General features: G+C 34.9%; 1 protein-coding gene across 29 annotated transcripts in view; it reads right to left on the reverse strand.

The window, feature by feature from the left end:
* Window positions 1–214: 214 nt before the first annotated feature.
* C2cd5 (C2 calcium dependent domain containing 5) overlaps window positions 215–22,299 on the reverse strand; it is a 92,468-nt gene continuing 70,383 nt past the window's right edge. For 13 of the 29 annotated variants that reach the window (XM_063238361.1, XM_063238357.1, XM_063238355.1 and 10 more), the window contains 11 exons: window positions 21,570–21,633; window positions 21,028–21,089; window positions 20,707–20,805; window positions 20,198–20,287; window positions 19,636–19,723; window positions 18,370–18,456; window positions 9,360–9,410; window positions 8,447–8,548; window positions 6,865–7,055; window positions 5,161–5,307; window positions 215–1,487 (listed from right to left, as the gene is read on the reverse strand). In XM_063238361.1, coding sequence (XP_063094431.1) covers window positions 1,356–1,487; window positions 5,161–5,307; window positions 6,865–7,055; window positions 8,447–8,548; window positions 9,360–9,410; window positions 18,370–18,456; window positions 19,636–19,723; window positions 20,198–20,287; window positions 20,707–20,805; window positions 21,028–21,089; window positions 21,570–21,633 — 1,113 coding nt within the window. In that variant the 3' untranslated portion in view covers window positions 215–1,355. The remainder of the gene's footprint in view (window positions 1,488–5,160; window positions 5,308–6,864; window positions 7,056–8,446; window positions 8,549–9,359; window positions 9,411–18,369; window positions 18,457–19,635; window positions 19,724–20,197; window positions 20,288–20,706; window positions 20,806–21,027; window positions 21,090–21,569; window positions 21,634–22,299) is intronic. The other 16 variants (XM_063238363.1, XM_063238347.1, XM_063238365.1 and 13 more) reach the window with 4 other exon arrangements.

Here is a 22,299-nt window from a genome sequence, read left to right on the forward strand (position 1 = left end):
GTTTGAATTCATTGTGTGTGAAGATATGGACAACTATTTCAAAGAAAACAAGAGATATGGTAACCACTGTTGATTTGTTTTGAAATCCTTGATTGCTTTATTTTGTTCTGATTTGCTTTGTTCTGTTGTTTTGTTTTATTCTCTTTAAAATAAAAATTAAAAAAAGAAAATTGACAGTACTACATCAAAGAGTCAAATAAGAAACTTAGAAATATTCTAGTTTATCTTTATAAACTTTTATTTAAAAAATAAAATTATAAACAAAATACAGAAAAATATTGACACTTGCGATAACAAGGAAATGACTTAAGCCTTAGGGCAGTTTGTTATTCTGGGAACAAAATCATGAGTTTTATTAAGAAATTTTATTGTGCAAAGGAGGAATGTAATATTTAAGATTCATTTATAATGGGTTTTTGGCATTTACAAGAAAAAAGTATTTCTATGTATACATTCAACATTTTGCAGCATATTTGCTTCAAGTTATACCTCCAAACATATGCCAAATACAGTCTAACACCATCAAAAATCTCTAAGATATTACTAAAATTCTGTCCATTTGGTATGAATGCAATATAATTTTTTGAAAATAACCTTATGTTCCTAGAAAATCAATTGCATTTTCACTATTTCAACAAAATGCACTAATGTTTTCTTGCCAGTTGAAGCCAAGTCTCTTTTAGACAAATGAAATACTAACACAAAGTTATGAAATTATATAATTCTCTCTCCCTCCTCGGAGATATTAAAACTTTCAATGAAAGGATACCAGTTCTGACAAATTACTTTTTCTTTTACAGTAATTAGGATTTATCAATCGACTTCTTTTTAGAAGATGGCTAAAGCATGTTTTTCTTTCGGTTTCAAAATCCTCATCAAAATAAAATACATTAAGAAACCCACACAGCGATTTTCTGAAACCTTTTCTCCGTTTTCCCTATATATTTCTCAAATCAACTGTTATTCATGAATCATCAGAACGTCTTGCTCAGTTTTCCTAATATCATAAGGTAGCTATCCTAGTTTCCTGATAATCTTCCCACTGCATTTTTAAATTATGATTTTATTAAAATCAAAATAAATTACAAATAACTTCATCTTTGTTACAATTCACTTAGTATTTATCTTAACTTACTAAAGGCGCAAGGTTCTATGGGGCCTGTCCATCTAGACAAACAAATGTCAAGATTAGAAATTCTCATGCCTCCAAGATATTCTAGACAAATCAGACCTACTCATACGGTAGCAAATCTGTCTTAATTATCTCAAATTACATTCATTATTTCTATGAAGATAGCTAATGACAAAACAATGGAACAGCTAAATTTCACTTAGTGACATCTTTCCAACTTTCTTCAGGTTGTTACTTCTCCTCCGGCACATAAGGGCTGGCAGTTGGCAGTAGGGTGCTGAGTTGATACCACTTCTAAGTCAGATTCACGAACAAAAACCACTGCATCACCACTTACATTAATAAGACACTGTGCCTGTAAGAATGACACAGAGGACAGTTCAGTTACACGCGCCAATGTGCTCTCTGCTTCTATTACACAGGTGGCAGTGTTGGATAGGCGAAAGCACACAGGCTTCTAACTCATTAGGAAAATAAGACAATTTGATAGCAAAAAGAAGGGGAACAGGACAATTCACAGGAAAAGAAACTAAACAGCTGAGCTACATACGCAAAAATATTCAAGCCCAGTATTAACCAGAGATGATTACAATGACAGTGAAAGGTCATTTCATATATATTGACCCCAAAATGGTAAAGTTGGACATTACCAAGTATTAGTTAAGACCTGGAGGCAACAGAAACACACTATTGTTGCCAGGGAAACAAACATTTTGGAAAACAATTTGGTAGTATCTCATAAGACAGAAACTGCACACACTTTGTGAGCCACCAATTCCAATCTCCTAAACAGAAATCTTGGGACACATGTAGAAAGATTAGTATGTGGCATTTAGCTGCAGCAGGTTTACAACAAAGAAGTACAAAAACAAGCTAATGAAGATAATGCAACAATACTCATGTCTGAACAGAAAGTAAGTGACCTGAAGTTCTACTGGTATGACAAATCTCACAAATGTGATAAATATACGATCTCAAATAGGGAGAAAGCTCAGTAATATGTATGAAAACTACAAAGGCACATGCACTGAGCAGGCAATTCTACTATAAGGAATTTTCAAATAGCCTCACACCTGTGCTAATCACTTAGGTCTCACCTGTTGTTTGTAATTCTGTAGGCATTAGAACAAGATTCCTTAAAAACAACCTAAATGCTCCTCAGTAGACAACTAGCTGACCATACTACGAAGCATTACTGAATTGCAACAAAGAATGAGGATACTTTATTGCCCTCAAAGGCACAGCTGCCAAGAAAATAAAAAAATCAGTAAAAGAGCAAGCTCAGTGTATAGAACTAAGATTTCTGTAAAAAGGATAAATTTAAAATATATAAATATAGCTGCATTATGTAAAATCTTTCAAACATGTTTCCTGCTCTGGAATATTACATCTCTAGAAAAAATATTAAAACTAACTAACCAACTAATGGCTTTGGGTGCATGTAGGGAAGAAGCTAGCTGAGAGCAAGGACAGGAAAAAAAGTTGTTTTAATACTCTTGTTTGAATTGTGAGTAATTTTCTACCCATTCAAAAATATATTACAAAGATTTTAACAGAAAATGAGGCATTCACATACATATAGTTTAAACGTGAAAGCATTTATTGGAACGAAATCAAGAATGATCCGTTCAGAGGAAACAGGAAATAGGTCTGCAGAGGCTTCCAACGTATTTTTAATATTTGATCTCTGAAGCTGGGTGTTAATGTTAAGCAACTACACATTTTTTTTAACATATGCAAGATCCCACAATAAAGTACAAGTGGCCCAGAACAGTTAACTGACATGAAGCACAGCACCTAACGTGTGCACGTAAGTGATGATCAGTAACTGACAGCACCAACACGGTAAGTGTTGGTACAGAGGGGAGGGCTGGCAGTGGGAGGGCCAGGAGCAGCTAGAAACAAAGAAACGGGGGTGGACTTCAGCTTTTCTGCTTCTATCCTTGTGCTGTGCACTTACATTCAGTAAGCCTCAGTTTTCTCACCTTTAGCATGCTGCCAAGTGCTAGAAATGAAAAAGGCACGGTTCACTTGGAGAACTAAAAGATCCGTGTTGGGAACAGCGTATAGAAACGTTGAAAGGTGATGAGGAATAGATGAGGCGGAGAAAGTAGGACGAGGTGAAGGGGTGGGAGGCAGACGGCACGGAAGGAGCGTAAGTTTTATCCTGTCCTAAGTCACTAGACTTCCTAACATTCACCACAGTCACAAGTGTCAGAGTACTACACTTACTAACCAACCACCAGGCACATTACGTAACTAACTCATGATTTCCACAAGTTTTATCCCAATATCACAGATAAGGAAACTAAGGCATGGCGAACAGTTGTTTTGGGTAAATTGATTTTGAGGCACTTGTTAAAAGTACTAATTAAGTTAATAAATTACATAACTGCAATCCTGGAAAAAGCTTAAAAATTACAATCTTGATCTCAAATGCAAATAATTAGCCAAAAATGTCCTTTTTACAAGGAGTAGAAAAATCATATTACACTAAATGAAACTGTTGCAAAGAAGTACCCAGCTGAACAAGATTAACTCCGAGGTCTGAGATACATTTTCTCTGTGGTCAGATTATATCAAATTGTTTACAGCAAATACAATCGGCATGTGCCTTCTCTGGCTTCCTGTCTACATTGGCTTTCAAATGATGTCTTCTGTAGTTTTCAGCCTCTCCTGATGTTTTTCTGTCTCTCTTATTGATTCTTTCTGGCTCTTTCTTCTTCTGTGTACACTTTAGGCCCATTCTACACAATCTCCTTGGCTCCAAATCTTAAAAATAAGCTGGCACTGAGTCTCCAATGTCAATCAAGAAATCTCACAGAGCTCTGAGGAAGACCCAGCTCTCCACTACATTCCCCAGGACGTGTAACAGGCTTTCTTGCCCTCTAACTTGCCGTCGCTGTTGCAAAGCTTTATCAGAAGGCTATCTTTTAGTTTCACTGCCTCACTGTTTTTCTTCAATGTGTATTAATGAAGTATAACACATCTGGGTTAAAAATGTATAAATTATCAAGAAAAGCTAAAAAGAGTAGTATGAAATACTTTTCTGAATAAACTGAGTCAAACTAATGATTTCAAAATAAAGCTAAAACCATTTTGAATTCCCAAAATATCTTTTCAAATTCCCTATATATTTATAGCAGCATCTGACCAGTACTAGAAGATAATTTTGCCCATAAATAACTAAGGGTACTAAGAATTTTGATGATTTATCTTTGGTTATAATTATCTAACCACAAAGTTGGGATCAAAGCATATACTTTCATACATATATACATAATGAATTCTTAGGCTGTTCTAATGATGAGTAATTAGCCTACATTACAGCTTTCTAAGTGCTGTTTGCCGAGATATCAATCCCCTCTGCTCTCAGGGCACTCCCCAGGGTCAGGAACCAGGGCTGATCACCACTAGCCACAAGCACTTTCATACATTTAGTGTCAAATGTCATACAGACAACAGGACCAAGAGGAGCAGGTCAGGAAGCATGGATTTCCTAAAAGCCCATATTACTCATAATATATTTTTAAAAATCTTTTAAATTTTAAGTACATTACTATCTAAACTCAAAATTAATCAAAAAACTTTACTATCAAATTTAATGTAGTCCTTCTACTCCCCATTAACAAAATTTTATTAATTAATAAAAATAAAGAGGCAGTCTGGCTCCGTCATACTCCTGCCGGTGAGGCAGTTAAGACTGAACAGCACCGTGGTGCACACAAAAGGGAGCCTTTAGCTCTCCTCCGTCACCACGTGTGTTCCACAGGCTCACCAAGAAACTGGTGACGACAGCAAGTCCGGGGCAGAAATCCAGGAATGGTAAAGAGTAACTCATCGGGGATGTAAAACAGCATCTGAGCTGTTATAACCATGGTTATTTTAAAAATTCATTAACATACATCTTAAGCACCTAGAAACAAACAGCTTTGAAGAGTAACTTTTTTGGACAGGTACTGAAGTGCATGGCCAAAGGGCAAATTCTCAGGTTTCCCTCGAGCCAGAGATTTTTTACTGTGTCTCACCTGGTTTTTATTTGGATTCTCCATGAAGACGCACTGCTTCATGATGTAGGAGACAACAGCATTCCCTCCTAACGCAGCAACATGAGCGCGCACCATTGCAAACACTTCAGCAATAAAAGCATGGAGAAAACCACTGACTCCTCCTTCCTAAACAATGCACATACGAATGTAAGAATGTACATAAAAAATTGTCCAGAATAGATATTAAGACATCCTAAATTATCTTAAACGGGTACTAATTTAAATTTGTCATAGTAAGGATTTATTGCATGAATGAACAAATTTTTACTGAACACATGTCTGCACAGCAATTTACTAGCCTTATTTTAAGCCTCGTTAAAAGGAGATTAGAGACTTTGCATTTTGCCCATGATAAGCTATGTAGCACCTACTGCATCTGTGTTGCACATTGAATGCTAATACCTCATTCAACAGGCATATGACATAAGCACTCCATTCATATTTATTAGGGCAAAAATCCAGTCATGTGGGGAACTTATTCCATGTTCAGAAACAAAGAAAACGGAAATGAAAGGCTAATGAATTCTACTAGATGTTATATAGGAAATGCCCCACCGGAAAGTAGTGGTAAAGGAAAACCTGAGTAACTGTCATAAAGCCATTTTACTAGGTCGCATCTTTCTAAAAAGCCGGAGAATGGTCTATGTAGTTTCATAAAGGCATTATCTTTTTGTAATTAAAGAATTCAGTGAGTTCTTTCAGACTGTTACCCACTCAATCATAATTCAAATCTTTTTTTCTTTTACAAGTCACCTCATTAAATTGAGAAATTCTGAAAGTTTACAATTAAGTTTACAAAGAAAAAGTGAGTAACAAAATAATTAATTCATCAAGCAACAAGTATATTTGTGATATGTTATCATAAAGTTATTACTGGAAGCCTCTTAAAGGGAAATCTACCATGAAACAGTATTTTGGCGATGAGAGCATAAGCAGTAGAAAAGCCATGAGAAACAGAATTTATGGACAAGCTGGATGCAGTGATACACACTAGAGTCCCAGCTGCCCACATTCTTGTCTCAAATATTAATTTTTCAGCAGATCTGTTTTCTTTGTTTTTGGGGATTGTTTGTTTGTTTTGCTTATGTCTGAATTCTTGCCTTAGAAAACATATAATGAGCTGGCTCCCAATTTTGAACCTTAGCCATGTCAAGAAAAAATGAACAACCACTGTTACTTACAAACAAATACAAAAATATTAAAGTTTAACAATTTCTAACGTGAGGTAAGACTATGAAGCATATTCTCAAACGCTGCTGGAAAGAGTGAAAATTAGCAGCCTCGTTCTCTTTCCAGAGAGAAAAAAACCAAAAAGTTAAAATGATATAAAATAACTCCACACAAATATAAATTAATTACTGAGAGAAATAAGCTTCCCTTTCCAAGCTGCTTTAAATTTCTAATCAAGCAAAGACAATTTTACTTGCTTTACTTTACTGTAAGATAAAGATCTAGAATTCCTAACAAACTGGTTTAAACTTAACATAACACTTGTGGTAACACTAGCTACTTCATGAAATCCAGTAAGTCTAATATAGAATCAATTCAGACAGGTTATTAAAATGCAAATAAATGAAATATAAATATACACACATTTGTGAAAAATAATTTGAAATTTTGGTTTTATTACTACATCTTCATTCAGAGAGAATGGTTTTTAAAAAATAACCTTTATAACATTACCTCACGAAGAGAAGTGGTTTCCCGAATAAAAAACATGTTAATTATTCCAAGATATTTAGTTATTTTTGCTCCCGGAATGAAAGAAAGAGGCGTCATCTTAACAACCCCAACTGTAGAATTTGCACAAGGTGGAGCTGAGCGATTCCGGAAATTTCCTTCACCCATTGGACTTGCTTTTTCAACTGTCACAGCTACAATTAAAGAAAGAAGAGAATATATTAAAAACAGACATGGGGAAAGAGACTGTTTCCTAAGGTTTCCAAAATAAGTGGTGACAACATTCAGCTTTCTGTGAGGCTAAGCCATGTCATGAAAGAAAAGAACTTCTCATGCACTGCATGCAATTAAAAGAGAGAAAGAAAAACGTATGAGGAAATGCTGGAATGGAAGTCTTTGGAAGAAAAATGGCATTCCTGCAAAAGAAAACGTTGATGCGGTGTAGCTCACACACACAATGATTGGTTACAAAGTAAAGAAAAAGAAAAAGCGGCAGAGCATTAAAATTATCTGCTGTAGAAACAAATTATTACACAGAGAGTGTGAAAGTTGTTACGTTTCCCAGTACAGCTCTTTCCATCTTTTTCACACAACTTCTTGTCAACTTGTAGATAACCCTTACATTAACTAACTGTAAACTACTCCCTTTCCAAACTGTGTTGGTCAAACAAACTCATAATTTTACTAAGGACTTTGGCTGTCTAAAAGTTGTTTAAAAATTAAGAAAATAGGGCTGGGGATTTAGCTCAGCGGCATAAACACCAGCCTTGCAAGCAGGCAGTCGTGAGTTTGATCCCCGGTATCGATAAAAAATGAAAAAGACAAAAAAAATTAAAATTAAGAAAATAAAATAGCTATCACTTATAAATAACTGCTATAAGCCAGACATTTTATATATATATTCCTCAACCTAGCAACATAGGTTATCACTGTCCCCATTTTATACATGAAGAAACTGAAGCTCGGAGAAATCAAGAAGCTCACTCAAGGTCACACAGCTATTAAACCGAAACTTCCAGATTTCAAAACCTCATATGAATGGTCCCCATACCCTATGATTCTCTAAAATGAAGTTAATCCCTTCCTTTTAAATGTACTGTAAACTTTCACTAAATACAATCACTTCAAAACCTACCAAAACACATGGGCTATAAATAACATAAAAGTAATCATCCTGAGTCTACCAGAAAAATGAGTTACTACTTTCTCCCCAGAAGTACTTTATTCTTCAGCCCTCTGGATATCACACTTAGTAAGTTAACAGATGCCATTTGCTGATTAGTATGCTGGGTCCTAGACAAGTGTCTCTTCACTAAAAAAGTGAGTGATTTCCTTCCATCTAGAAGGAAATATAATATCTACTTACGTAAAGTTTTAAAACGCAGCTCCCTTAAAATTAGCAAATGAATGCCCTTAGAAGTGCTGCCCTACTCTGCCGAGTGACCATTACAGTCTGCAGCTTTCACACTCCAATACATGATTGATCAGCAATGCTACTACTCAGAAGTCAGGTCTAGCCTTCACCACTGGGAAATCAGAGGTGCGCTTCTCAGATCATCAGAATGTGGTAGAAATATCCGCCTACTTGTCTTAATTGATCCGCGCCTTATGGTCTGAGCTTTCAGTTTAATGAGCTCTATCCAGCTGCTGCATCTGTCTGCAAAGGAACTGTAATCAACTGACGTTGCTGAAAACACAGACAGAAAACAAAACAACGACAAAAAAAAATATGGATGACGTCTCTTACTCATTGTAACACTCCTTCCGATGATGTAATTTAACTGTAACTTAGAAAAGAATGGTCCTGTCAAGTCGGATGAGAGCGGTGGTGGAGTCAGCTGTGGACACTGACTGGCCCACAGGAGTTCAGTTAGCTGGCTGAGCCTCTGTGGTGAGCTCACAGTTGCAGTGGCCTCTCAGGGAGAATGCTAAGTGGCATCCAACATAAACACCAATGAAAGGACCACATGCTGGGCCTTAACTTCATTCCACCCCTTACAGTAAGTTAGTTGTTTATATTTTAGGATCTGAATTTACAACACAAGCACTGTGAATAATCCCCTTCCCTATGTTTACCTTAAAATCAAAAATAATCTGAATAAGAACCACTCAAAAGAATACCTGAAAAAAACTAACTAGTTAATTTATCTCTTATTAAGCTATCTTCTTTCCGCCAGCAGTGAAAAAGCCAAAAGGTCATTTCTATCAGTGTTCTGATAATACTGGTCACTTCCATACTGCTAAGCTAAAAGGTAAATGAAGAACAAAAACAATATTAGCTAAAATTTTATTTTTAGAAATTGGGAAACTATTAAAATACTAAAACATTTAAATATTTAAATGAATTTTTAAAAAACAAATTCTAACTACGATAAAGACACATTTTGGTGTATATTCCACTGTCTAGTGCATTTCTTTGATGTCTGTAATTTTTTTATGCACCGCCAAACTAGAACTTCACATCTTTGGGGACTACTTGCTTAATCAGACAAACTCACCTCTCTGTGCAGCTGGTATACCTGAGTTAGAACTTGCACTCTCCAGGTGTTCTAATAAGACAATATGAACAACATTAGCTTGGATGCTAAGTACAAGCCAGTATCTCTTCTTTGTTAATATCTTCTATAAGCCAGGAGAATAGAAGTAAATCTTTATGGCTTCATATGAAAAGCAAACCAAATTAGAAGTATTTATGCTTAAAATGCAGTTTTGACTGACAAGTGAAAACTAGCTCAGTTAATAAATATCATGCCAACTAGGACTGCTTGCTTACTATAACACAGAATGAGTTTCAGAAACTTCACAGTCATGAAAAAATACAAATATGTAGTAATGGAGATGGTGAGTAGAATTACAGCAAACTGTAACATTAGACAGAGAAAAGGATCGATGTATTGGGACGAACACCTGAAATTAAACAGGAAAGGGAAATGTCTGCAGGGGTAAGAGCCAGGAAAGCTAAAGATTATAAACACACAGCTATGCGTCACAAACCTAAGCTGCTCCCCCAGCCTAACCCTTTTCTTGTAACCAACACTAACCTCTTCTTGGAACTTAACTATCAACAGCTCCCCCTGGTGGTGATAAGGCAGTGCGGCCGTAACAGGTGACTGATCAATTCCATCCCAGAATCTCTCCATTTTCCAGAAACCTTATGAAAGTAGCATCCAAAACTTTCCGATATTTTATGTTTATTTAAGATATTCCATGTATTATACAAAATTAACAATATTACAAAAAGTTACAATCTCTTCTTAATGTTCTTACTCTACTCACACTAGCATATTTGAAGTTTTGTTTCGAAGAATTTTACCAAGGAAAAAATAGTGCTATCAATCAAGGAAAAAAACTGAGAAACACTGAGAATTTGGGTCAGCCAGAGTTTTGTTTTGTTTTACAAACTGTATGTACAGGCAATAAATTTTACAACTCTACATAATGTGATAACGTTTTGGAAATATTTTTAATCAATAAAATTAAACTATTTAAAAATATGATTTGTACAGAATGTTTCTCCTGTTTGGAAGAAGCTCCTCCTAATCCCCACCATTTTTCTAAACCAAGTAATCACTAGCTAATGCCAGAGTGTAGACAGAGGTTGACAGTCCTCTAAGGGTACCTGGCCCTGACACTCACATCTGCCTTCTGCAGATCTAGCTGGGGACTCTTCCTAATTCAGGATCTTCAGGAGCTCTCAAGTCCAGAAGGAGGAAGTCCAAACCTACGTGACAGTCACAGGCTGACCACATTCCTTGGGCAGCTCAGGACAGGAATAATACTTCATTGCTGAGACTGGACAGCAGTGGGCCCGTCTTCCTTGGGCCTAAATGTTTATCTCGGGGAGCTCCAGAGCTCTCGGTGTTAGTGTCGTAGACAGGACACACTCAATGGGTATAAAAAGTACAGAAAGCATATTTGGGTCAAGGAATTCTATTAAAGTTTTTAATGTAGGCAGAGGGGAATAGACACAGTAATTCTGAACATCACTAGTGAAATTCTCTCTATAGTTCAGCATTATCTGGGTAAGTTAGAACTCCACTTAGCAACTGTGTATCACTTAATGATAAATATACACAGAAGAGGCTTAAACAGGTACTATTTGTTTCTATTTCTAAGCCAAATCACATGTGAAAAACAAGGTACATATCAATATGAAAAGTGTGTTCTAAAAAAGGATGAGAAGAATATCTTTCTAAACACAAACAATAAGTTCCTTAAAGAGTAGTTTTCCTTTGGGAAAAATAAAGGGAAAAAGAGAACTTTAAGTTAATGTAATTTTTATGTTATTTGAATTTTTCACTATGTACAACTATTATTCTCCTTCCCCAAATTTAAAGAGTGAGGAAGAAGGGTACGGGGGTATTTAAATCCTGAATTCAAATATAAAAGCATTTGAATTAAAGTCTGAAAAACAGTTTTAAGTTGGAACATTCAGAGGAAGATTGAGGGAGCTGTTTAAATCTCACTTGAGGACAATAGGTCATCTATGCACATCCTGGCTATGATTTTAGTTTTTCTCTTACTGGAAAGACTCAAGGTGAGCCAGTCCTGGCGGCCAACGAACACTGGCATCTCAGACTGGCTTAGCTAACTTCAGCCCCTAGCGCCTCAGACTCTTGGGCCCTCTGCTCTTTTACTATAGTAATATGTGGTAATAGAAGGTACAGCCGATAAAGTAGTCTGGCTCATTGACAAACTGGTGGCTGATAATAAAAGACAACAGATTTCATTATGCAAGGGCAGAAATCTCATTAAGTCATTGCGGCTTTGTTGAGGACTTAACTGCTGTTCTGTGCCACTGTGTATTTATGTGGAAGAGTCTGAAACAAACACTTCTTACCTTAGATCCACATTCCAGCCTTAAAGAGAGGCTTGAGCCACACAGCAGTCCACTCTTAAAATCTCCTTGCCCATTTAATAAAAGGAAAGGCTTATTTAAAAAAGAAATCCATCAAGTGATAGCTCTTTTGTTACAGGCAGCTGAGCCAGTCAGAAATATTATAGGCAGTCAGACAGGGCCAGGCCCTCAAAGCAGCTGGCACAGAGGACCAGAGGTCTGGAGACCTTGGAGGAGACACACACCTCTTGCTGTGGGCCAGATCTCAGGATAGAAGGTAAAACAAATGCAACCACACCCTTAAGTGTAAGGGGTTAAATCTGGATCACCTTGAGAAGCCAGCAGTCACCATCTCAATCCCCTATACGAAAAGTCACTGATCCATAAAGAATGCTCGCCTGCTAGGTGACTCGCTTCCCCATTTGTCCCTGATTTGGTCAATTTTACCTGAACAATTAAACTTATTGGTTGATCCTAGTTCTGTCCCACCTCATGCCCACCTACTTCTCCAGTTCCCAGTGTTCCCCTACTTTAGACCTGTCTCACCCCATAGTTTTTACTCTATAAAAATCCCTAGAAAAGACAGACTCTTTGGCAACCCACCCGGGCCCCTTCTGTCTCTCTCTGACAGAAGCTTTCTTTCTCTCTCAATAAATATTTCTGGCTCTTAACCTCCGTTGTTCTTAAAATTCATTCTTCGAATTTAGAGAACACAGACTCATTTTGGACATACAGTAGGTCGGGAGTTTCGTTCCTTCATATTCACTATCATTCCCAATAAACAGCCCTAGGAACTCAGCCAATAGGACCACAGACAGCTTACTACTCTCCTACTGCCATCCCAGCAATATTTAGCAAGTCCTGTGTCTAGAGGGGCAAGAGGGATACTAACTCAGATTAAAAGCAGTTGAATGGTGGGTGACAAAAGAAAAAAAGTGGCCAGAATTCTTCCTCCCTCAATTATACATTTTCCAAAGCTTCTAAAGTTTGAGACTCTTGCATTTTTCTGAATAATCTGGTACAACCAATGACAAAGGCATTGGTTAGACGAAAATCATTGCTATGGCTTGAATATATATTTCCTCTAAAATATATGTTGAAATTAAAATATATGTTAAAATATATGTTGAAATTTAACTGCTGTTGTAACAATTAAGAGGCAAGACCTTTCAGGGGTAAGTTGGCCATGAGGGTTCCACAGTAAGACCCTATCAAAAGTGTAACAAAGTTTAAAAGGGGTAGGGATGAGTTCAGTCCTCAGTACTGAAAGGAAAAGAGAGAAAGGGGGTGCCATGTCAGTCCCCTCCTGCCCCCATTTTTACCACTCCTCCATGCTACACTGCAGTGGGGCCTGGACCTGGAAGCCAGGACCTTGCTATGGAACTTCCCTGCCTCCACGACCACAAGTCAATAAATTGTGTTCTTTATGTATTGGACTAAGAGAACTATAATAAAGTTCTACACTGATCACTAATTCTTTTAACTTTCTATTCATTTTATATGAGATTTACAAATCCTCTTTGCTCTGAATAATTCAAAATGTGAGGCAATCTTAACAGAAACTGAAAACTTATCTAAATCTTATCTAAACTGAAAATTTATCTAAATCTTATCTATAACTGAAAAAATTCCTCCAAATAAAGATTCTCTGGAAGATTAAGATATAGATAAACTGGAATTTCAATTTCATGCTTTATTTCCCCATTTAAACATTTTCAGTTTTAAATCAGTATGATCAAAATTGGGTTTTATGTAACTTTGGGCACTTCCAGCAATCTACAACATATTGATTGGCTGGCACATAACTATAAAATCTGACTTAATGACTGCATTACAAATGATGCATTTGATCGTTCAGGGTAAACCTATCCATCATGATAATCAAATGCTGATGGATTGATAATGGAATTGCTGTATTATAATTTATTAAGGTACAGAGGAAGATGGAAATAATTTCCACTTGGATAGTTCACAAAGGAAAAATTTAACAGCAACATATAGAGAGTTCACACATTAAATGATCATGACAGTTAACTTTTCTTCTTGGGTCATTTAAGTTTCCCCCTAAGAGTATACACAGTTCTCAGCTCCTTGTCTTCCCCTCTAAGCCCCTCTCACGTGCTGGAGCAACCTCTCCTAGGGACCCATTCTTCTTCTTACGACTACTCTTACTGGCTTTCTTCTAAATAACCGGGGCCATTCCTCTTTACTCCCTCTGCCTCTTGCCTCTGGATTTACTGACATCAAGCTGCCTTGTAGAAGACAGGATCATAGACTATTCCTACTTTTCTCATTTTTCAGCTGAGCTGTTGCATAATTTCCCTCTCTTTATAGTTTCTATTTTCCTCACTTTCTGTCCCCTTCAGCAGCTCTTTCCTTTCAAGGCCTGCCAGTGGTTTTTCTGGCCCTCTAGTAACAGAAAATATTAGTAGTTTTTTATTATTACTACCATTTGGTCACAATGACAAAATACGCAGTACTTTAAAAAAAAAAAAGGAAAAAGCAGACAAACGTTAGAATAGAAAGGTAATTTTACTTAGCTATAACAACAATAAATTATATATAGTTAAGAATGCAGAACTATTAGTAGGAAGAAAGCTAATTTTTATAGTTTTGTAGTTTATATTTCTAATTGCTAGTTTAAAATAATGTCAGGAAAGTCATTAAATTGAAATAGTTGTAAACTAAAACATAAAGTCAAATTCAGCTTAACAAAAAGAAAGATTAACTTTTATAGCTTTCAATATGGACACCTAATTATGGAGTACAATCCATTCTAGGTATAAGCCAACCTGTTTTCTCTTATTGTGAGAGCCAGCTGTTAACTTATGCTTGCTATGTTACTCGGCAGTTGTTATTGAGGGTCCTCCTGCCACCCTACAACTTATGTCACTGGACATGAGGAAACCACCCAGCATAAAGCAAAATGAAAGCACAGAACCAGGTGAGGGGCCGGAGATTTAGCTCGGTGGCATAAATGCATGCCTAGCAAGCATGAGGTCATGAGTTTGATCCCTGGTACCAAAATCAAAACAAACAAACAAACAAACAAAAAACCAGGTGGGTATAAAAAAAATTCTCTTCCATAATTTTATTTAACAGCATACAAAGATTTTCCCAATTAAAAATTTTAAAGCTTTACACTATCAATATTTTAATGAAACTATTATTCTGTTAATAGTACAAAGGATCTGATAAGCTTTTACTTTTAAATTTTATTTATGGTGCTAGGGATTGAACTCAGGGCCTCAGCTACAATCTTATTTTTCTTCACCTAGGCTCCATTCTTAAGTGTATTTACAGTTTCATTCTTCTACATATGTCATTTTTAAAGGATTTTGAAAACCATTTGAGAGAAAAACAGGTGCGAATATTAATAATGAGAAAAAATCATGAAATTAATATAAAATATTTGTTATCGACACAACTTTTCTAACAGTCCGGGTAAACACAGCCGATTTATGTTGCTACCATATCAGCTATGTTCCTTATAGCTGCTACTTTGTAGCATCTATCAAGGGATTTTGATGATCTCAAACGATAACATCCTTCAAGAAAATGTTAAAACTGAGCACCTTTTAATATTTCAAATATAAAAATCAGGATATATTTTGTTATTTGAAAAACAAAACTAAGTCTAATAAGAAACATAAGAAAAGGAACACGGATGGACAATTCAGGCCCGGGCTGACTTTTCACAGTAAACTAGGACATATATAATTTTATTTTATTTTTTGTACTGGGAATTAAACTCATGACCTCACACTTGCCAGACAGGCGTTATGCCACTGAGCTATATCCCCAGTGGACCTAAGTAACCTGAGTGTAATTTTTTCCTCATGATATTTACCTATTTTCCTTGTAACATATAAAGATAATAAAGCCTTATCTACAAGTGAAAAATTGGAAGCATTAATAAACATACTACGCTTAGCTCTCGAAACTACTCTCCCTATCAAAATAAAAGGAAATTTTATAAATCATTCTATTTGTGAAAAGAACATCAAATATAAACTAGAATTCAGTGAGTGGATTAAAAACAAAAACCATCAGCATAGCTAGTCAATGAACAAAACTATAAAAACTACACATTTATTTACCAACATTAGTAACTGACCTAAAGTCTCCTGTAATTGCATATAAGAAAACAGATGAGACTTTTGAGCATTTACTATTAACATTCTTACCTTTCTCTCTTCTGTTTCCTCTAAATTGCTATGCTTGAATTTTTATAGTCATTTCTGCTCTCCATTTAACACTTCCTGCCACGTAACAGCACATAATTACTCCATTCATGTTACAATGCTAATACTACACACTTCAGACCTTACAAGATCCGTCTTACCCTCAAATCTCCCAAAATAGTTTGAAGCAACTTTTAAAGATATATTTAACCCATATCCTCCTTGACTTGAGGAAGACTTGAGGAAGCAAAGACAATAAATAAGCATGCAACACAACCACAATTTATATACATACACCTTTGTTTACTGATGGTCTTAAAATGTTAAGAAAAAGCACATAGATTTTGCAGTTTTTAGTGCAAGAAGTTGTACATATATATTAGTATTGAATGTGATGAAACTGATACATTATGATGATGATGACAAAGGTGGCATGATCTGATTAAGTAGTTTGCAAACTTCAAAAACACTTTCTTCAAATAATATTAAATATTTGAAATATTATTTAATATCAAATAGTAAACTAATGTGTACAAGCCACTAAGTTGAACCAATTCGGAATCAGAAGTGAGGATCCACAGACCTATCTTTTACCCTCTTCTCCCTTTCACCCTGAAGCACCTCTGAAAAACCTCTATGGTTTAGAGGAAGAGAGTTTAAAGCTCACTGAGTTCACTGCTTAGAAGTTTCTATGAAAACAACTACTTTAACAATTACAGAAGCTACGCATGATCCCCAGCAGTAATTCAGTTTTTGTTTTTTTAATAATGTGAGCGTTTAATTGAAGAACTATGAAACACAGAAACCCAATGAATCACAGTGTTTTAAAGACTAGAGAAAACTTTAACCCTTTCGTGTTTTATACATGAGATTCCTAAATTCCCACAGCTTATCAACAGCATAACTCAGAAGATACGTTGCTTTTTTACATTACATAGCCCCAAGCCATGCTGCCTAAAATCAGTTGCAAACATTTCACATCCTGTTCAAATATAACTTACTCTACTTTAATGTTTCTTACCTTGTTCTTTAGTTCAGAGTATCATTTTGCACTAATGACCACATAAGCATTAGTTACAATTACCTTTGAAAACATTTTGAAAGCAATCAATATATATAAGGCAAACTCACAGAGCTCAAATCTAACTTTCTGCAGAATTTAATAGGTTTTAACAATATGGTAAATTTGTGCTAATACAGATCTAACTTCCACTAATAGCTAGCCCTGGAGATTAACAATTATTCAATACTTTTTATTGACTATGTCTTAGGAGGTTTTTGCGGTCCCCCACGATCCCCCAATTCCTTTTTTTTTGCGGGGGGTACCAGGGATTGAACTCAGAGCCTTGCACTTGCCAGGAAGGTGCTTATACCACTGAGCTAAATCCCTGGCCCTTGCCCTTCTTTCAAAGTAAAAAGGAATGAAATGTTGTTTGTTTAGAGCTCATATTTAATTCTGAACTCAAGATTACCTTTGATTTTGACTATTTCCTCTCTGTTCTTTCAAGGAGGTTGAGAAATGCTAAAATTCTCTAAATTTGAATTTTATGTGATGAGAAAAAGGCAAGATGACCAAAGTGACTAGGTTAGAAATTTCAAAATCTAAAAATACCATTTCTTCTAATTTTTAAAATGAAATGATATCCACTTATATGCATATATAGGCCTTATATTGACTTAGCAGAGATTCTACTGACATATATCTAATGTAAATATAAAATTGTTTAATACATAATTTGGTATTATAAAATAATTAACAAGCAGGAATCATAAAATAATTTCACTAGCATTATAAAATATAAAAATTAGAATAGTTGAATGATTGTAAATAACAAACACATTTCCGAAATAAAAAATTTTAAAAAACTACAAATGATATTCATGAAATATATAACAAAATTAGATAAATTACTTTTGGAAAAATATATAATAAAAATTGCACCAAAATCAGAAGGTTAAATAGAAAAAGATACCTCTCACATTTCTCTAAAGAACATATAGATAAATTTATTTCTATTACATTAAGAAATATTTTGTATTTGAAAAATTGACAACTGTCTTACATAACAATGTTCTCTAATTAAAGTTCAAGCTCACGATAGGCAGGGAACTCTTCTCTGTTTCACTCGTAAACCTTTCCACGTATCTTCTGAAGAAAACAAGCATCCTAGTATCTATCTATGAAAACCTCCAAATTTTTGAAAGTTCAAATATTGCTGGAAAACTTTATGTGTGAACAGTTATGCTGGATAATTCTTTTGGGATGTAAGAATGAAACCTCATATGAAAAATTACCTTGATAAATTTATGCTGAAATTCCTTGAGAAATCAAGACCATTACTCTCTCTCATCAATGAACATAGAGAGACATACAGTGAAGAGGTAAAGGATAAATCTCAAGCTTAAGGAAGATTGCCTATGACAAAAAGGCAAAGAAAAGGAGCCAGAAACTAGGATTTGTATTTGTATCTCTCTTAGGGGACCAACCTTTAGCTGGTGGAAAAGGATGTGAAGGGATTGAATCTGAACAGAGTTCCAGTGGAAACTGCAGGAGTTCTTCATTATCTGTAGAGGCTTGGGAGGCAAGAAAAACACCTGTTCATTAGTAATGGCCTATTATTATTTTTTTAAAAATTAAGAATCTATGGCAATGAAAGTACTTTGTGTAAGATTTTTTTTGTCACTGCCTCATTCCAATTCACTCTGGCTATATTTTCCATGGTTTCTTCCTTGGGCACTTTTCATCTAAACGGTGTTGAGTGGGGAACTACCTACTCTGATAGGACGATTACATATTTTAAAGGATTAATAACCCTAAACCACTGGGCATCGTGTCTTGAAAATAGTAGGCACTCAATAGTAACAATTATTATCTATACTCTTTAGTTGATATGACACAACAGCTGTTACCTATTTTCTTTTGATAAATACTTGACATGATCATTTAATACATTTGTCTGGCTGACCTGAATGCAATGTTCAACTCATCAATGTTGGTGCCAGGAGTTTAGCTCAGAGGCACAAGCACCTGCCTGGCAAGCATGAGGTTGTGAGTTCAATCCTTGGTACCAAAAAAAAAAAAAATCTTATCAACGTTATGGATGGAGAAAACAATCAACTTTAAAATATTTAGGCTAAGCATGAATAGTTTAACTAGTAAGTCACTTAAACTTTAGGAACTATTATATTCCTCCTCTGACTTTTTTTTAGTAGTTTTAAATAATTTGAGTTTCATTAAAATATAGTAAAATACTACTTCCTAAACTTCATTGGAATGAAAACACCTCGGAGAAATGGCTGAATACAATGGGAATTTTCCTGAAATAAGCAAACGTAAGGCACACAATTTTGTTTACTGCCGTGATAAATCCTCTGGTACCTTGATGACCTCCCCAGAAATCTTGTACAGGAGTCCCTAAATTACCACAGAATTAATACATTATCATATAAGTCTAAAAACAGCATTCCTTATATAAATATCACCTAATCATGTGTGAGAAATATCAAGACAGCTATTTGCATAGCTACAATTATCTCAATAAACATGGGAAAAAAAGAGATAATATCTCTTCAAAAAATAAATTGCTGGGCTAGGGATGTAGCTCAGCAGCACAGCACCTGCCTGGCAGGCACAAGGTCCTGGGTTCAATTCCCAGTACGAAAAAAGAAACAAGTTGCTTATTTATCTGTCTCTATGTCTTATTAATGAACTGTAATGTAAACAAATTGTATTTCCCCTCTATCCAAGTTTACCTCTTTGTAGTGACTTCTCAACATGTGTTTTTGTGGTCTGTAAAGCCTGATTTTTGTCAAAAGTTATTGCAACTGCTGTGACTGTAACCTAGAATACAGAAACAGTTGTCATTTGCACAAGAATCATTCCAAAAATTAAATTTCTTGCAAATTTTTCAGCACTGTAGAACAACTGGCTTCTTTGCCTTTCCTGGTTAAGCTCCTCAACCAGAATTGTACACATTTACACAGATATTCAAATTAAATTAAGAATAACATATATAGCTAAACCTAGATATTTCAAAAAGTGCTCAAGAGCCTTCTCTAAAACATGGAGATTGTGAAATCTCTCCTAACGAGTATTCACCCTCTTCTATGTATTTGGGAACAGACTTCTGAGCCCATCTTCATATAACCAGACTTCAGAAAAATGAAACAAAGACCTGATTCATACTAAACATATGTTTTACAACATTCTGAAATAAAACAGTACGTGTTTAATACACTATTATGGCAAATTATATTATGGCAAAAGTATAATATTAAAACATCAGATAAAAGCTAGAAATACACTGATTCTTACCTGAATTAATTCATCTTCAGGCAGAGACACTGTGAAATTTACATGGCAAAGGCAGCAGGGAATCATAGATCGGAGCTTAAAATACAGGCTCTACACAGTAGAAAATATTACTAATGTTATTTCATGTAAAAATGTGTAAAAGCTGATTTTCTTAATAAAGACTGTATTATGGCAAGTAAAAAAATGAAAAGATAAAACAAAAATGGTCCACCTCTGCTTTGTATATTCTTATATTAAGATTACATTCTTAATACTTAAACAGAAAAAGATTTAATATTTTTAGTCATAAAATCTTTTAATAGGTTTTTAAAAGATTTACATATATTATTAAATTCTAAGCTTTTATATTGCTTTTCTTTTATAGTACAATCTTTTAAAGAGATCATACTCATCTGATAACAAACGTAAGATTGAAAGATTAATTATGTACGGTGTTATAGACAATATAATTATCTTTTGTAATTCATGATTGGGGACTTTTAAATAAAATTTAATCAGACACTTCATACCTTGAGCAAATTTTCACACAGATCATTAAAATTCTTATTGAGAGCTTGATTAGTCAGGTTAAGGCTGCTTAATCTCGTTACTCTCACTGATGTGAACATCTAATGTGGGAAGAGAAAACAACACACCGGTCTATTATTTTTAACTCAATACTGTAACACTTGATAGACCTGTCAGATAATAAACGTAATAACTAATGTGGTACAAAAAAGAATAGCATTTTTAATTGCCATAAGGAAGTAAAAAGAAATAGATATCATATTTAGATAAAATTCACTGAAATAATTTACGTGGCATTTACTTAAAATTAATAAAAGGCTTACCTGTATTTCTGATGTCCAGTTATTTATACCAGGCATAATTTCTGTATTACAACTATAAAAACCTGCCAAAATAAATTATAATTAAAATATAGGAAACTATTTTATTGGTGTAGGTGCTAGTAACATTTTAAAATTAGTACATGAAATTTAACTTTCGTTCTTTTCATTCTTTTATTCTAAACCACTGTACCTACAGGAAAATGTAAAACTTCCTAGTAAATTACATGTATAAAGACAAAAGGATTTAGGAGCTATGGATGTGGCTCAGTGGTAGAGTTCTTGCCTTGCACTTACAAGGCTACGGGTTCAATCCCCAGCACCTCATAAAGGAAAAAAAGGGGAAAAAAAAGATTTTAAAATCATTTCCAACTAAATTCTAAACAAACATTTTTAGATTATGTGTTTTTATGCCAGAACTGAGAAAGCATATCACAGAATGTAGCAATATAATAAAATCCTAAGGTTAATACTATAATAATTATGATCTACAACACTGACATATAAAACCAGTTTTATTTCAAAGATGATTGCTTCCTCTTCACCTGGAGGAGGAGGAACATCAGTAAGCAGAGAATGTACATCTTCCAGGGCATCTGTGTCATCAATCTGAAAACAAAAAGATTAAAACTATTACATGTCAGTGATAAATGTATAATTACTTTAAAATTTTAAAAATTATTTTTACTAAGTAAAAACCTTAAGAATGAACAAAGAACAGTCACTTATCACTAAATCAAAACATATAAAAATTCTAGTATCAGTAAATTTCCCTAGTAATAATTTCAAATATTTCCAAGTAAAATATTTTACATTTAAAGCATATTGAATTTTAAAAAAACTAGACATTAGTAAACTTTTATGAGACTCCTGTCTTTCAAAAGACTGACAAAAACACCCTAAACAATGTCTATCCCATTTTGTTTACATTAGTAAAATGTAATTTTAAAAAAATCTTTTGAATGCATGACTTTTGCAACAGAATTAAATAGGGATAAAGTTTTAAGACATATCTGAAGTGAGCCTGATTCCATCACAACATTCCATTGTGAATAACAACAACAATACATAGCTAGATTTATGTACCTGTGCATCACTGTCTATGTCCTTACTCAAGACCTCAAGCCTCCTCACATCACCCTTGGGATTCAAGCACTTCCACTTCCACTGTGGCTTAAGCCACCCACAGCCGTGGCCACAAGTCAACACGCGTTCCCAACAATGCTGTGTAGCCAGGATCGCAAGCACTTTCCACCTACAGCCTGTCACTGTGTC

The sequence above is a fragment of the Cavia porcellus genome, unplaced genomic scaffold, assembly GCF_034190915.1.
Source record: "Cavia porcellus strain 051 isolate PalLab524CR breed Dunkin Hartley unplaced genomic scaffold, mCavPor4.1 scaffold_27, whole genome shotgun sequence".
Classification (NCBI taxonomy): Eukaryota; Metazoa; Chordata; class Mammalia; order Rodentia; family Caviidae; genus Cavia; species Cavia porcellus.